The sequence below is a fragment of the Myxine glutinosa genome, chromosome 2, assembly GCF_964187855.1.
Source record: "Myxine glutinosa chromosome 2, kmMyxGlut1.1, whole genome shotgun sequence".
Classification (NCBI taxonomy): Eukaryota; Metazoa; Chordata; class Myxini; order Myxiniformes; family Myxinidae; genus Myxine; species Myxine glutinosa.
This window is the reverse complement of record NC_136262.1, coordinates 233,408,508-233,423,634: the sequence shown is the minus strand read 5'-3', so window position 1 is coordinate 233,423,634 and position 15,127 is coordinate 233,408,508. Positions and strand designations below refer to the sequence as shown.

Genomic DNA, 15,127 nt, shown 5'->3' with positions numbered 1-15,127 from the left:
AGGGGGCAAGGGGGGAGATTTGAAAGGGATGGGTGATGGGGAAGATTTGGAGGGGAGGGGTGATGGGGAAGATTTGGAGGGGAGGGGTTATGGGGAAGATTTGGAGGGGAGGGGTGAGATTGGATTTTTGAAAGTGTATGATTTATGGGAAACGAACATTTATTGCAAAATGAGTTTCTTGTGACCTTCGAGTTAAAAATACGTTTAAGGACGCTGGATGGAGGATGGAGTGCAGGAGAGTTTAGGGAATGTAGAAAAAAGGCACTATAGGAGATGGATTTTTTTTTTGGGATGAATTGATTTGGTGAGCAAGTCGAAAGCAGCCTTTTAAAGAAGAAGAAGAAAAAGGTGTTATAAAATATGACGGAATACATAACTTGAGGGGAAAGTGTAAACATTGAAGGTTAATGAGTGAAAACTATCTGGGGAAATGGGGGAGAAACACGTGGTCGAAGAACGAACGAACGAATAAGAATGAATAAACGAATGAGAACAGAGAAGGAATTTTTTTTTTTTTTTTTTTTTGAGTTGAGATTTACACAAGGAAGTAGGCTATGGGTGAAAAGCCTGGGAATACAGAGAACGAAAGTTATTGGATCACAAACGACGGACCGCTGAGAGAAAAACAAAGCCTCAAGGTTGTACAGTGCACACTGTACAAGGCCTCAAGACACGACACGGCAAACAGACGATCAATTTATGAAAGATAAACACCGAGAAACAACCAAAGTTGCACACAATAACTTCACACACCGAAAGATAAATACAGTTTCGACAAAATACAATTGTGAACAGACTTAACTTCGAAAAACGTGGAGACCGTGTGGAGCTTCGAAAATCCCTCCCACCGTCTCCGAGATCTCGCGAGATCTCCCGCCTGGGTGGGTTCCCCATCCACCCATGTTTTCGGTTTTATATACAGGACTGTTTGGATTTTGTTTTATCTCATATTGATTGTGAAACATGCATAATGTCATGTTTACATTGTTCCATCAGGCAAATATTTTCAATTGGTATGAGAATTTTTTTAGAATCCATTTAGCTCAACGTTTTTTATTTATTACAAAATGTAGGATCATTGAACAGCAAGGTGATGTAGGATATAAAGACAACACACTCACGCTGACTGTGAGGAAGTGGGATAGCAGGCAGATGCAACACGCAAGGGAATTGATGAACAGGAAAAATGAAAGAAGAGAGGGAATGAAACACGTGAATAAGAAGGGAAGGGAGGGTTGGGGTGGGGAGGGTGGCCTGTCGTACTAATGGCCTATAGTGGTGGTGGTATGCTGCCAACATGCAGTACTGGAGGGAAGAGTGGGATTGAAATTTACACAGGAACACAATTCCACAAGCAGGAGAAAAGAGGAACAAAGGAAAAGCATAACCATGGGATTAATGGAAAAGTATATCCATCCTGGAGTGTAGAGGGTTGGTGTGATGAAAGAGCAAATGAAGAAAGAGAGGCAATAAAAATGGAGAGGCCACCAATATGTCTGACATAAGAGAGTTAGTTGTCCTGTGCTTATGCTTCTTTGATGTTAAGAGCTTCTTTTTGTTTCGGTTGCAAAGTTTAACAAACGACTTTCGATGTTGCATTTATGAAGGTAAAGGCAGCAACAGGTGAGGAAGTGTCTGCAGAGGAACTGGGTGGAGCAGACCTACACTGCAGGTTAGTGATTGAGTGATTTTTCATATTTTGCCCTATGACCTGTTGTCCAGAATTTTTAATATAAGCCTGAAGCCATTATTATGCTCTGTGTCCTGACTGGTTTATCCTTTAATGTACGGAACTGCAGCAAGTCTGGCGTGACAGATCACTATGCCCTCGACGATGAGCACGCGCTGTATTTGGCACGGAGGGCAATACGGAACCTCAACTACAAGAAAACCATCAATGTAAGCACCATATTAATTCAGACATCAGCCTGGCTCAAGTGGATTCCATTTCCACACTGTGGTTAACGTTTGAATGAAGCATGAAATTAATAATAGCCTTTTCGAACAATCTTCGGACAATTCTTATTTTGCATTCACTTCAGCTAAAGATAGTCAGAAATGCTACAAACAAAACCATCATGAATTTTCATCAGACTAGTCATTGCGAAAAGCAATTGCAGTTACTATTGGTTGTGAATCAGCTGAAACAAGCAATCTTATTTGTGGATAATAGGACCGTAATTGTGTTCTTTATAAGGTTTACAGTGATAAACATCGTTGTACACCTGCAATGGAGACATTATCTGCTGACCTTATTTAGACTCAATATAACTTACATTCAGCTCATCTGGAGAACTGTATAAATTTATATTCACATCTGTAGTCGTCTCAAGAAAAATAGACTATGTTATTCATAGAATACTTATCCTGTGCAGTCAACGTGGTGCGAGCCAACTCTTCTACTTTGAAAGGGTTTTTTTCTTTGATCCAATATGGCTGCCATATCATGTGACCGATGACATCATACATTTACATTCTCTAATACAATTGCTGCGTAGATCACACTCAATAAATTTCAAACTGATCAGACTAAGCATTGTCTCTGATGAATTATGATGTCATAATTACGGCGCCAATGATGTCATCGTTAACAACACCTATTTCCCATGTGGAGTTCTTTACAATGAGTGACGTTTCAATTTTTTCCATGGAGCGGTTTTGGAGATATAAAGGTGCAATGTTTTTCGCTTTTTCCAAGATGGTGCCTATACCACGTCACCGATGACATCATAAGTGTCATTAAAATATTCGACAAGTGAGGCCGCTCATATGGTGAAAAGTTTGTGTCCATTGGAATAACAGTTGCAGAGGTATTTTTTTTTTCATACTGATCAGATCAAGGGCCGTACTTGTTGAATTATGACGTCATAATGAAGGTACCGATAACATCATAATCAACATATCTTATTCCCCATGGGGAGTACTTGACAATGAGCCTTGTTTCAACTTTTTCCATTGAGCGGTTTGGGAGATATAGAGGTGTAACGTTTTTCCAAGATAGCATCGGTACCACATGACCTATGACGTCATGATTATGCAAAATATTATACAGGCGGAAGCGCTCCTGTCGTAAAATGTCGTGTCAATCGGACCAACGGTTTCCGAGAAAATGAATTTTTAAAATGCAGACACGCCACACATACGCCACGCACCCAAATGCCAAACCCCGCTTTTCGCTTCGCGAGCGCAGGTAAAGATACATAGTATGAAGATAATAAAACTGGTGTACAACAGTGAATAAATGATCCCACATTTTGTATCCTACTGATAGGTTATGACAAAACTTGTCACAGCCTGGTGTTGGCTTAGCGGTTAGGGTGCCGGCTTGGGATCCCAGGATCCTGAGTTTGAATCCCGGTCAATCGCTGAATTAGCCTGTCATCCTTCCGAGGTCGCCAAATTGAGTACCAGCTTGCTGGAATGAATGATCCCAGTGTGTACCCCGATTTAGAATAGGTACACCGTATCCCTGCGCATCATAAGAGGCGACTAATGGTTGGCGTCAGGCAGGGCATCAGGCCATAAAAACATTCCCTCAAACAGGGAACCATGATTGTCATGGGGCCCGCAAGGCTAACCCCCACTCTAGCGGGGAAAAATGGTCTTAAAACGATCATTCATTCATTCATTGATAGGCCGGATCTGTATCTGGACCTGAACCAAAATTGATTCGGCTTGTTCTTGTCACCTACCCAAGTCATCCACCAAGTTTTCATACTGTCATTTCATACTGTCATATTTCATACTGTTTTCATACTGTGAAAAGTTATGACACCAAGCTGTCATAACTTTTCCACAACTTTGCGTCAAATATTGTGATATATATACAGTCACGTGAAAAAGTAAGTACACCCCACGTAAAGTTTTGACTTTTTCAACATATTTCAACATACGGCTATTTGATCTTCATTTCAACAATATTGATAGATAAAGGTGATATAATATAACAAATATCATGAAACATTTACATTTTGTAGTCCATTGTATAATTTAAATAAACATAAATGCAAATTTCGCATGTGGAAAAAGTAAGTACACCCCCACATTTATCACTACTTCAAATACCTAAAATTAGAATCAGGTGCACCAGCTCAGGTGCAAATGATTATAACATCATTAGAGAGGATCTTGGAGGAACCTGTCTTATTTAAACCTCAGACATTTAGTTTGGTTTGCTCTTTGTTGTTGAAGTGTGCGGTGTCACCATGCCTAGATCAAAATAGTTATCTGAGGCCTTCAGGAAGAAGGTTATAGATGCCTACGAGTCTGGGAAGGGATTTAAAAAGATCTCCAAACAATTTGAAATCAATCATTCGACTGTCCGGAAGATCATCTACAAGTGGAGAAGATTCCAAACAACTGCCAACTTGTTCAGGCCAGGCCGCCCCAGCAAGTTCAGCCCGAGAGCAGACCGCAAGATGCTGAAAGAAGACTCTAAGAACCCCAGAATGTCATCACGGGACTTACTGGTAGCTCTTGCCACTTTTGATGTCAAAGTGCACGAGTCTACCATTAGAAAGAGGCTGCACAAATTTGATCTACATGGGAGGTGTGCCAGGAGGAAGCCTTTGCTGTCCAGAAAGAATATCAGGGCAAGACTAAAGTTTGCCAATGAACACCGAGGCAGAGACCAGCACTTCTGGAACAATGTGCTCTGGACAGATGGGTCAAAGGTAGAGCTATTTGGCCACAGTACCAGAAGACATGTTTGGCGAAAACCAAAGACAGCATTTAACCACAATAACCTGATACCAACTGTAAAGCATGGTGGTGGAAATATTATGATTTGCGGCAGGTTTGCTGCATCAAGGCCTGGGCAGCTCACCATCATATAATCCACTATGAATTCTTCATTGTACCAGAGGGTGCTTGAGGATAATCTGAGGCCATCTGTCGGAGAGTTGAAGCTCAACTGAGGGTGGACCTTGCAACATGACAATGACTCTAAACATACCAGTAAATCCACCAAGGAGTGGCTGAAAAGAAAGAAATGGAGGGTTTTGGAATGGCCAAGTCAAAGCCCGGATTAAAATCCCATCGAGATGTTGTGGGGGGATTTGAAACGAGCTGTACATGCAAGAAACCCCTCAAACATCGCACAGCTGAAAGAATTCTGCATGGAGGAGTGGGCAAAAATTTTCCCAGTCGATGTCAGAGACTGGTCGACAGTTATAAGAAACGCCGACTTGAGGTTGTTTCTGCCAAAGGGGGCAATACCACCTATTAGAGCCAAGGGTGTACTTACTTTTTCCACATGCGAAATTTGCATTTATATTTATTTAAATTATACAATGGACTACAAAATGTAAATGTTTCATGATATTTGTTGTATTATATCAGCCTGGTGTTGGCTTAGCGGTTAGGGTGCCGGCTTGGGATCCTAGGATCCTGGGTTCGAATCCCGGTCGATCGCTGAATTAACGCCAGGGGGGTTGACTCAGCCTGTCAATCTTCCGAGGTCGGCAAATTGAGTACCAGCTTGCTGGGATGAATGATCCCGGTGTGTACCCCGATTCAGAATAGGTACACCGTATCCCTGCGCATCGTAAGAGCGTGACCAAGGGTTGGCGTCAGGAAGGGCATCCGGCCATAAAAACATTGCCTCAAACAGGGAGCCATGATTGTCATGGGGCCCGCAAGACTAACCCCCGCTCTAGCGGGGAAAAATGGCCTTTAAAACGATCATTCATTCATTCATTCATTCATACCACCTTTATCTGTCAATATTGTTGAAATGAAGATCAAATAGCTGTATGTTGAAATATGTTGAAAAAGTCAAAACTTTACATGGGGTGTACTTACTTTTTCACGTGACTGTATATATTGTTTTGGCCTTATCTCTCAATGGTGAAGAATCACTATTATCCAGATCCGCATGTTCACAAAAATTTAATATAAACGTCCTTGGCCTGGCCACCACATTTCATCTAAATCCATCCATAACGTTTTGAGATATCCTATTCACAGACAATTAGACAAACAAACAGATGTGAAAACATAACCTCTACCCACCTTTGGTGGCAGAGGTAACAAGGTGACAAATGAATAATAAAAGAGGTGTTTATATAGCCACACATGAATGGCTTGGAAGGTGAGAAAATGTCTGTAAGAATGGACATTGCATGAGTGGGGATTGTAAACAGTCTTAGGTGGTGGGTTGCCATCTTAAAGAACTGGGTGGAAAAAAACTTGACTGGGCAAACTCAGGATGGTTGGCCCCACAGATGAGAGAAGAGTGAAGATCAAGGTGAGTAGTAGACCATGAAATGGGAAAGGTATGAACCATAAAGGAAAGGAGTTCTGCTTTGGGAAGAGCTCGGGAAAAGGTGTTTTTTTGAGCTTTTGCTACATTCATTACCATTTATGTGGCCTATGTCTGTAATTAACTAAAATTACTATTTTGTGGTTCATACTTTTGTAGCCTTTGTTATATGCACATTGTTAGCATCTTTAAATATATCGATAGATTCCTGGACTATATTGTGATGTGCCATATTGTATAGTCTTGTCCTTGTGTTGTAGGTGACTTTAGAAGATGTAGAGGAACCCGTTTTCCCAGCTGAGGAGTTGTATGGCATTGTGGGTGACAACCTCAAGAGGACTTTTGATGTGAAAGAGGTATTGCAATGGACAATGTGCTTCACACACTTTACTCGGCTAAAATCCGAGAGATACACAGCACTTCTCGTGCATGATTTAATATAATAGATGAGCATGCTCTTGATGTACTGCATAATAATTTCAAGCAGTTTAAAATAACTATCGATTGTGTTTTCTCATAAGTTTTGATTCATCCCTCGTGTATAAAGCAGGACTCTTAATGGCTTCCTTTAGCTTGACAGCTGACAGAATAAGCCTGCACATATCATGCTCACCTGTTTAGAAAGGTTCTCAGGATAGCTTAAGGCCTGAAGGCCTTTGTCTCTTGATCCACCACAAGTCAAAGCACCTCTTGCATTGCTATTATTACCTCCGCTACTGAAGGTGGATGGAGGTTACGTTTTCACCCCTGTCTGTTAGTCTGTTTGTCTGTCTGTCTGTCAACAGGATATCTCAAAAAGTTGTGGACGGATTCGGACGAAATTTAGCAGAGAGGTAGTGTATGTGACAAGGACGAAATGATTAGATTTTGATGAATATCCGGATTCGGATCCGGCAAAGTATAATTTTAAAGTGATTCTTCACCATCGGGAGATGGAGCCAAAAACGATAGACGGCAATAAGTCTGGCATCTCAAGGCTGTCTTTTTTGATGTCAGGCAGCTTGGGGGAAGCCTAGAGACGGAGGACTGCATGTTTACAGCTAATATCTGGGAAATTCAGCCCTTGTGGAATGTTGTTGTCTCCGTAACCGACTGGGGTCTCCTTTTTGGTTGGATCACTCTGAGGGCCCAACTTTGTGATGTCAATGTTGATATCTCCTCAAGGTACCCCCCCCCCCCCCCTCCCCACTGGCCGCCTTCTCCACCCCTCCAGACTTGGCAATTGTAAGCTCACACAACCACCTTCTCTTAAATAAACAGCTGAACACGATATACATTCGTGGCCAAAAACATTGGCACCCTTGTGCTTTTTTAAAATAATGCACCATTTCTTCCAGAAAATTGTTGAAATAAAAAAATCCTTTGGTATTCACAAATGTATGTCTTTGGTTTGCAGTGGAACAAAACAAAAAAAGCTGAAAAAAACACTAAATCTTAGCTTATTCCTCACAGAAATCCTAAAATGGCCTGAACAATATTATTGGCACCTTTTAGAAGTTGTTAGAAATAATTAGATTACAAGCAGGTGATTCTCCTTTATTTTGGAATTGAACTTACCTGTGGTGAGTTGCAGGTGCCTGCAATATAAAAATCACTCATTCAACCAGTTTGAATAGAGAAAAGGAGTCATTCTGCTGTTTTGTGTCACTTTGTGTACTGCAATGAGCATGGAGAAAAGAAAGAAAACCAGAGAATTGTCTGAGGAGGTCAAAAACAACATTGTAGCCAAGCAAGGACGATCTCAGGGCTACAAATCCATCTCCAGAGATATTGATGTTCCTGTGCCTACCATACACAATGTTATCAGGAAGTTTAAGGCCCATGGCACTGTAGCCAACCTCCCTGGACGTGGCCGCAAGAGAAAACTTGATCGAAGATTGCAGCGAAGGATTGTTCAAATGGTGGAGAAAGCACCTCGATCAACTGCCAAACAGATTCAAGCTGACTTTTCAGACGCAAGGTACGACAGTTTCAACTCGCACCATCCGTCGCCAACTCAATGAAAGGGGGTTCTATGGTAGGGGACCCAGGAGGACCCCAGTGCTGAGAAAGCCCGACTGGAAATTTCCAAAACACACCTGAACAAGGCAAAATCCTTCTGGGAGAATGTCCTGCAGACAGATGAGACCAAATTAGAGCTTTTTGATAAAGCACATCTTCTCTATGTTTACAGAAAACAAAATGAAGCCTTCAAAGTAAAGAACACCTTCCCTGCAGTCAAACATGGAGGTACAGTGATGTTTTGGGGTTGCTGTGCTGCCATGCCTTGAATGTGTGCATGGCATCATTAAATCAGGAGATTACCAAGGCTTTTTGGAACGCAATGTTGAACCCAGTGTCAGAAAGCTGGGTCTCCATCAAAGGTCATGGGTCTTGCAGCAGGACAATGACCCATAAACACACTTTAAAAAGCACCCAGGATTGGTTCAAGACAAAACGCTGGACTGTTCTGAAGTGGCCAGCAATGAGTCCAGATCTAAATCCCAATGAACACCTGTGGGAAGATCTGAAATCAGCAGTTGGGAGAAGGCACCCTACAAATCTGGGAGAACTGAAGCATTTTGCACAAGAAAAATGGGCCAAACTACCAGTAGAGAGGTGAAGGGAAGCTCATTCATGGCTATATGAAGCGCTTGACTGCAGTTATTTTGTCCAAAGGTTGTGCTACCAAATATTAAGTCGAGGGTGTCAATAATTTTGTCAATGCTATTTCCTTTTATTTTCTGATTTAATAGGATATATTAATTTCTGAATCAAAAACAAAAGTTCTGTAATATTAACAGTGAAATAAAGATATGTGGAGACCAAATACTTTTGTCAATTTCAAATTCTTTTTCTGGAAAATTGCGAGTTATTTGAAAAAAGTGCAAGGGTGCCAATATTTTTAGCGACGACTGTAAATGTTTTTTGTACAAGGACTCGGGGAGAAATATGAGCTGGATGACTTCGTCCTGTAATTGTTCATGTATATTTGAGTATCCGTGTAGTTCTGCTGTGGAAAAGTAATACCATGCCTCTCCCTTTCCTGAAGGTAATAAATGCTCATGTAAACCATGACAAATGGAGGATAGTTAATGTACTCTTCCACAGATACCATATGTCAATCAAAACTGTAACCACACCTTTTCTTACCATTAACCGGCAGATAACTATCCTACACTTATCCAGCCTTTGAACAACCGTGGATTATACATCGGTTAGGTATCCATTGGATGATACATTTAAACACATGTTAGCTCTTATGTAGGGGTTAAATAATCCGACTTTCTAGCAGTCGGGAGCTGTGATAAAACAATTATTGACTTGCGGCCCGCTTTCATCGAGCATTCATGGTAAAGGAAGTACCTATACAAGGTAGTCATCTTGTTGGTCTACCCAGGGGTGAGTCCAGCCCGAGCGCACCGGAGCAGAGCTCCGGCAAGTCAATCCATTGGAGGCAGAGCTTAGCTCTGCAACAGTTTAAAATAATAATAATAATAATAATAAACACCAACGTTTAGAGCGGTTGAGTTTCTGTGCTATTCTTTGCTTTCATGGGCAAATAATAGAATGGGGATCAAACCGACTGAACTGAAAATATCTAGCATGATCATAGCCATTCACCACACACAGACTGCGGTGTAGCTACCGGGCGCCATCTTGGTTGGCTTTCGATACTGAGCGAAGGTGATTTCTGTTATGCGTTTGCAGCGAAAAACGATCGCGTTTTTTCTTCTTTTGTGTGATCGTTTTTCAACAGGAAACTTATGATAGTTAAACACTTTCCTTTATACTTTCCTTTTCACAATAAAATGCGAGAACAAATATTGTTAATTTAGGAGTGTGAAGAACTCGGGACATTTTAATGAAACTTGCGAAGATCAAGTCTGTCCCGTTTATTTCACAATTATTTGTTTTTGGACAAAATTGAAAACGTGAATTTACCTGTCCTTTTATTACGTACCAAAGTGATGAAATGTAACCAACTTCATGATGGAGGCCCATATCGTTGGCAGAGTGAGCAGCCGAGAGAGTGTACCATACATGTCTGCTGTACAACGTCTGCACATGCAATGTTTGTTCTTGTATTTCTCCTGATTTAGTCACTATATTCACTCCAGTAGCACGTATATTATCATCCAATTAACCGGTATGTGTGTGTGTACGAAGCATCATACAAATACCTCGGAGTCGAAGAGGGCCACCAAATATGTCACAAAAAATGTGCAAAACAATTACCAAAGAATACCTGTGTAGAATGAGGCTGATCCTGAAAACATACCTATCTCCAAGGAGCAAAGTCAAGGGGATCAAACACACTGAACTCCTAATACACTGGCACAAACTTGTGGAAAACATACCTATCTCCAAGGAACAAAGTGAAGGCCATACAACAGCTTGCAATACCAGTATTCCAGTACAGCTGTGGAATAATAAACTGGCCACATTCAGAAATCAATAAACTACATATCAAAACAAGAAAACTCCTCACCATTGACAATATGTTTGAGAAATATCGATGCATCCTGAGAATGTACCTGCCGAGACAAGAAGGAGGTAGCGGCCTGATGGAGCTCAACCAAGTGCACAGAATGACAACTGGAGGAATGGCCGAATACATGAAAAATGCAACAGACTGCCAAATCCAATTTGTAAGCAAACACGAAGACAACAAACCAGAGAAGGTATCCCGAATCGACTGAGCAAAAAAATTCCAAAGACAAGTGTGGATAGGTGTCACACAAGAAATGAAAACAAAGAGTACATCCCCATCAATTGCAAAAAGAAGAAAGAAAAATATAAAAAGAAATATCAACAGATATACACCGACAACTGGGAGAACGATAAAGGAGCAGGAAGGTATAAAAAATAAGTTGGACAGATTGGGAGTACACAAAGAAGGCTAATTGGAATGGCTAAGAAGAGGTATGCTCAGATGGAGAATCAATCATAATAAATGCCCAAGACCAAGGACACTACACCAATATCTTTATGAAAATGGCAGGACTAAGGCAATCGGACAAGAGTAGCTTCTGCAAGATAGAAACAGAAAGTATGAGTCATCTCCTATCAGGATGTAAAAAACTCATGTCAAAGCAGCTGTACACCCAAAGGCCCAATAAAGTATGTCGAGTAATCCACTGGCACATCGACAAAAGTCTCAATATCCCAGTTCCAGAAAACTTGTGGAAACATCAACCAAAAGCAATCACTGAAAACCACGAAGTAATGCTCATAATGCTCACGTATGACCGAATGATCCCATCAAGCGTGAACATAGAAAGAAAAACATTGCAACCAGATATACAGACTTGGCATTAAATATGGACTTTTTTTTTCTTTCTTGACTTGGGTTTACTTTCTGAACTCGGTATATCAATCTGGTGAGTTTCTTTTACGCTTCAGTGATTTCTTTGTTAAAAGAACCATGTCACTGATTGTCTGTCGCAGCAAGAAGTCAATAACAGGATTATATCACAGGTGGCTTGACAAAATGTACGGACAGGTACATTTGACGATTGGCTTCACAATCGGGTATATAAGGGTTGTTGCGTTCTGTATTAGTGGAAAACAACTGCTGCACGTCTACAAAAGTTATTGCCGCTTCCCCTGGAGATGGTCCGTCAACTCGACAATGCTGTTTGTCATTTAGTGGTGGCTTTACGAAATTCCGGCATGAAACAGTGTGCTATTGCTCGGCAGTATGGCATCACTCAAGGTCAGGTGTCAAAGATCCTGAAACGAAATGCTCAGAGGGGTGTCCCTACTCCAATACCGAGGTCAGGACGTCCCCGCAGAACCACAAGGAGGGATGATCGCCAGCTGCACCGGTTAGTCCGCAATGGCTGTACCAAGTCAGCTAATCGGCTTCGGGCTGAGTGGCAGCAACTGACAAATGTGCCTGTATCCAGAAGGCTAGTCAACCAACGACTGGTTCAAGCAGGCTATCGTGCCAGGCGTCCCCTGAGAAAGCCACGTCTGACCAGACAACACCGCCAGCGCCGATTGCAGTGGGCCAGAGAGCACCGTCAATGGCAGCCAGGACACTGGAATCACGTGATCTTCAGTGACAAGTCTAGATTTCAGGTCTATCGTCAATATGGCCGCGTCCGAGTGCGCAGACAAGTGCATGAAGCCTACAACGAAGATTGTATAGTGCCAAGAGTCCAAGCTGGAGGTGATGGGCTGACCGTTTGGGCTGCTTTTCATGCAGGGGGCAAAACTGACCTGGTTGTTCTGAATGGAAACCTGAACCAGTTCAAGTACAGGGCCATTCTGGAAGAAACATTGCTTCCATTTGTTCGTGCAGCCTTTCGAGGAAACTTTGTCTTCCAAGATGACAATGCACGGCCTCATTGTGCTCGCATGATCCAACACTTTCTTGCTGACCGTGGTGTAGAGCATATGGAGTAGCCTGCCATGTCCCCGGATATGAATCCGATAGAGAACTTGTGGGCAGAATTAACGCGTCAAATCGACAACTTGGACCAGCAGCCTGCCTCTGTGCGTGAATTGCAGCAGGCTATTGTGACTGCATGGCAAGCGATTCCTGTCCAAACCTTGGCAAATCTCATGAACAGCATGCCTCAACGTGTACGTGCTCTCCTGAATGCTCGTGGGGGTTACACGAAGTACTGAACTGTAATTTTACTGTCTGTAATCCTAGTCGTAATTTAACTTTTGTTTTTGTTTTAAAAAATTTTTGGCTAATGTGCAAAATAAAGAGATACTTCTGGAAAACGCACAGATGTTTAACACAGTACTGTCTGAATCCCTGGTGTTGGGCTAGCGGCTACGGTGCCGGCTTTAGGATCCTAGGATCCTGGGTTCGAATCCCGGTCAATCGCTGATTTAACGCCAGGGGGGTTGACTCAGCCTGTCATCCTTCCGAGGTCGGCAATTTGAGTACCAGTTCACTGGTAATTCCCTGCTTGTCGTTAAAGGCGGCGAAAAGGGTTGGCGTCAGGAAGGGCATCCGGCCGTAAAACATTGCTTCAAAAAGGGGACCGAAAAAACAACAACAACCACAGTTCCCGATAAAGGCCAACCCCCGCTTGCGGGGAAAAATGGCCTCTAAAGGTGGTTTTTTTTTTTTTGTCTGTGAATTGAGTTTGATATCAGTTTACATCACTTTCAAGGATCAATTTATTTGCTTCGAAATGTCAAATGTGGTTTTTGTTTCTTTTAAAGGTCACATTAACAAAATCTAGAATAATTTCAACATAATTCCAATGAACTTTTGGTTCGAAGTCATCTTGAAAAGTAAGTTCACCCCCACAAAAAAATAATCCATATTAAATGCCAAGTCTGTAGTACTGAGGTACAAAAACAAAAGAAGGCATTTCTAATTGAGGTGTCAGTCCCCAACGATTTTGGCCTAAACAATGCAGAAATCAAGAAAATGACCAAATACCAAGACTTCAAAAATGAAGTGAAAAGATCCTGGAAGCTGAAGAGCACCAAATTGCACCAGTGATTATTGGAGCAACGAAAATCTAAAAAGAAAACCTGAGAGATCTTTAAAAACATCCCTAAGAATATTATGATAAACAAACTGCAGTTGGAAGCTGTCCGAGGCTCGGTGACGGATCCTCAAAAGAGCCCTTAGAACAAAACTTTGAGAATAAGAAAACTTAACAAATTGGTCCATGAATCATAATCCCTTACTGAAACGGAGGTGGATACTTCAAGACCTAGGAGGGCTCCGTTCCAAGTTCTGAAACCCGCATATGGAGATAAAAACCAACGATACATTCTCTCTCTCACTCCCTCTCTCTCTCTCTCTCTCTCGCTCTCTCGCTCTCTCGCTCTCTCGCTCTCTCGCTCTCTCGCTCTCACGCGCACACACACACACACACACACACACACACACACACACACACACACACACTCACCTTGTCTGTTTATAGTAGATAATACAACAACAACACAACAGGCATTTTAAGGCCATTTTCCCTGCTAGAGCGGGGGTTAGCCTTTATAGTAGATAATACATATAACCTAATACAAATAATCATTAATAATGTTGGAGCAGGAAGGTATAATAGCAAACAACAAATATAGCAATAACATCAGTAAATATAATGGTGCAAAATGTGAATAAACATTGTCTAAAACAATCAGTTGTGATGCAAGTAGAACTCTGATGAGGAGATGAAGAAAAAAGGAAGTAATGAAGAAGAGGAGGAAGAAGCCAGTGAGGTTTGACTTGTAGTGTGCTCTGTCATAGACCAACATAGCTATCTATATAAGTGATGAAAATGAACGTAGCCATGAAAATAGAAATTTAATTTTATACTTTAAATCATGATATTTTACATTTTAAAGGGATTTGGTCCTGATGCAAATATAAAATTCTATGAGAGGTTGTGGGGTTTGAAGTAATAAGATAAAACCCTTCAGAAGTCGGTAAAACAAAATATTCCTGACTATTTTGCTCATGGCGAAGATGTGTGGTCGAGCTCGGCCATTATCCATACCTGGATAACACATGTGCATTAATCCATGGAGTGCATCGGTGTCGACAACGTCAACCCAAAGAACGAATCATGACCTTTCTTACAATGTATAATATCTGGGGTAACTTGTGAAATCTTGCTTCTAATTGTTGGAGAAAAGCCGATGATGACAAAAAAATCATTTCTGGGTTACTAACGAGTAAATCCAGCAGTTTATGGGTTAATAAAGTGGGCGTTTCTCGGAGTTTAACATACGCTGATTATGAGTCTGCAGTTCCACATAGTCAAGGCTCATGGGAGAGATAGAACACAGAATGGATAAGGACACAACATAACAAAAGGAACAGCAGAAGGGTTAGGGGGAAATGCGAACAGCATGGCGGAGGGAGAAAATAGATGGAGATGGACAAACAATCGATGCGGGTAC

The 15,127-nt window shown here is 41.7% G+C and overlaps 1 protein-coding gene across 1 annotated transcript in view; it reads left to right on the top strand.

Moving 5' to 3' along the window:
- MCCC2 (methylcrotonyl-CoA carboxylase subunit 2) overlaps positions 1–15,127 on the top strand; it is a 208,250-nt gene that overhangs the window by 95,481 nt on the left and 97,642 nt on the right. The window contains exons 8-10 of the mRNA XM_068106084.2: positions 1,608–1,672; positions 1,800–1,899; positions 6,523–6,618. Coding sequence (XP_067962185.2) covers positions 1,608–1,672; positions 1,800–1,899; positions 6,523–6,618 — 261 coding nt within the window. The remainder of the gene's footprint in view (positions 1–1,607; positions 1,673–1,799; positions 1,900–6,522; positions 6,619–15,127) is intronic.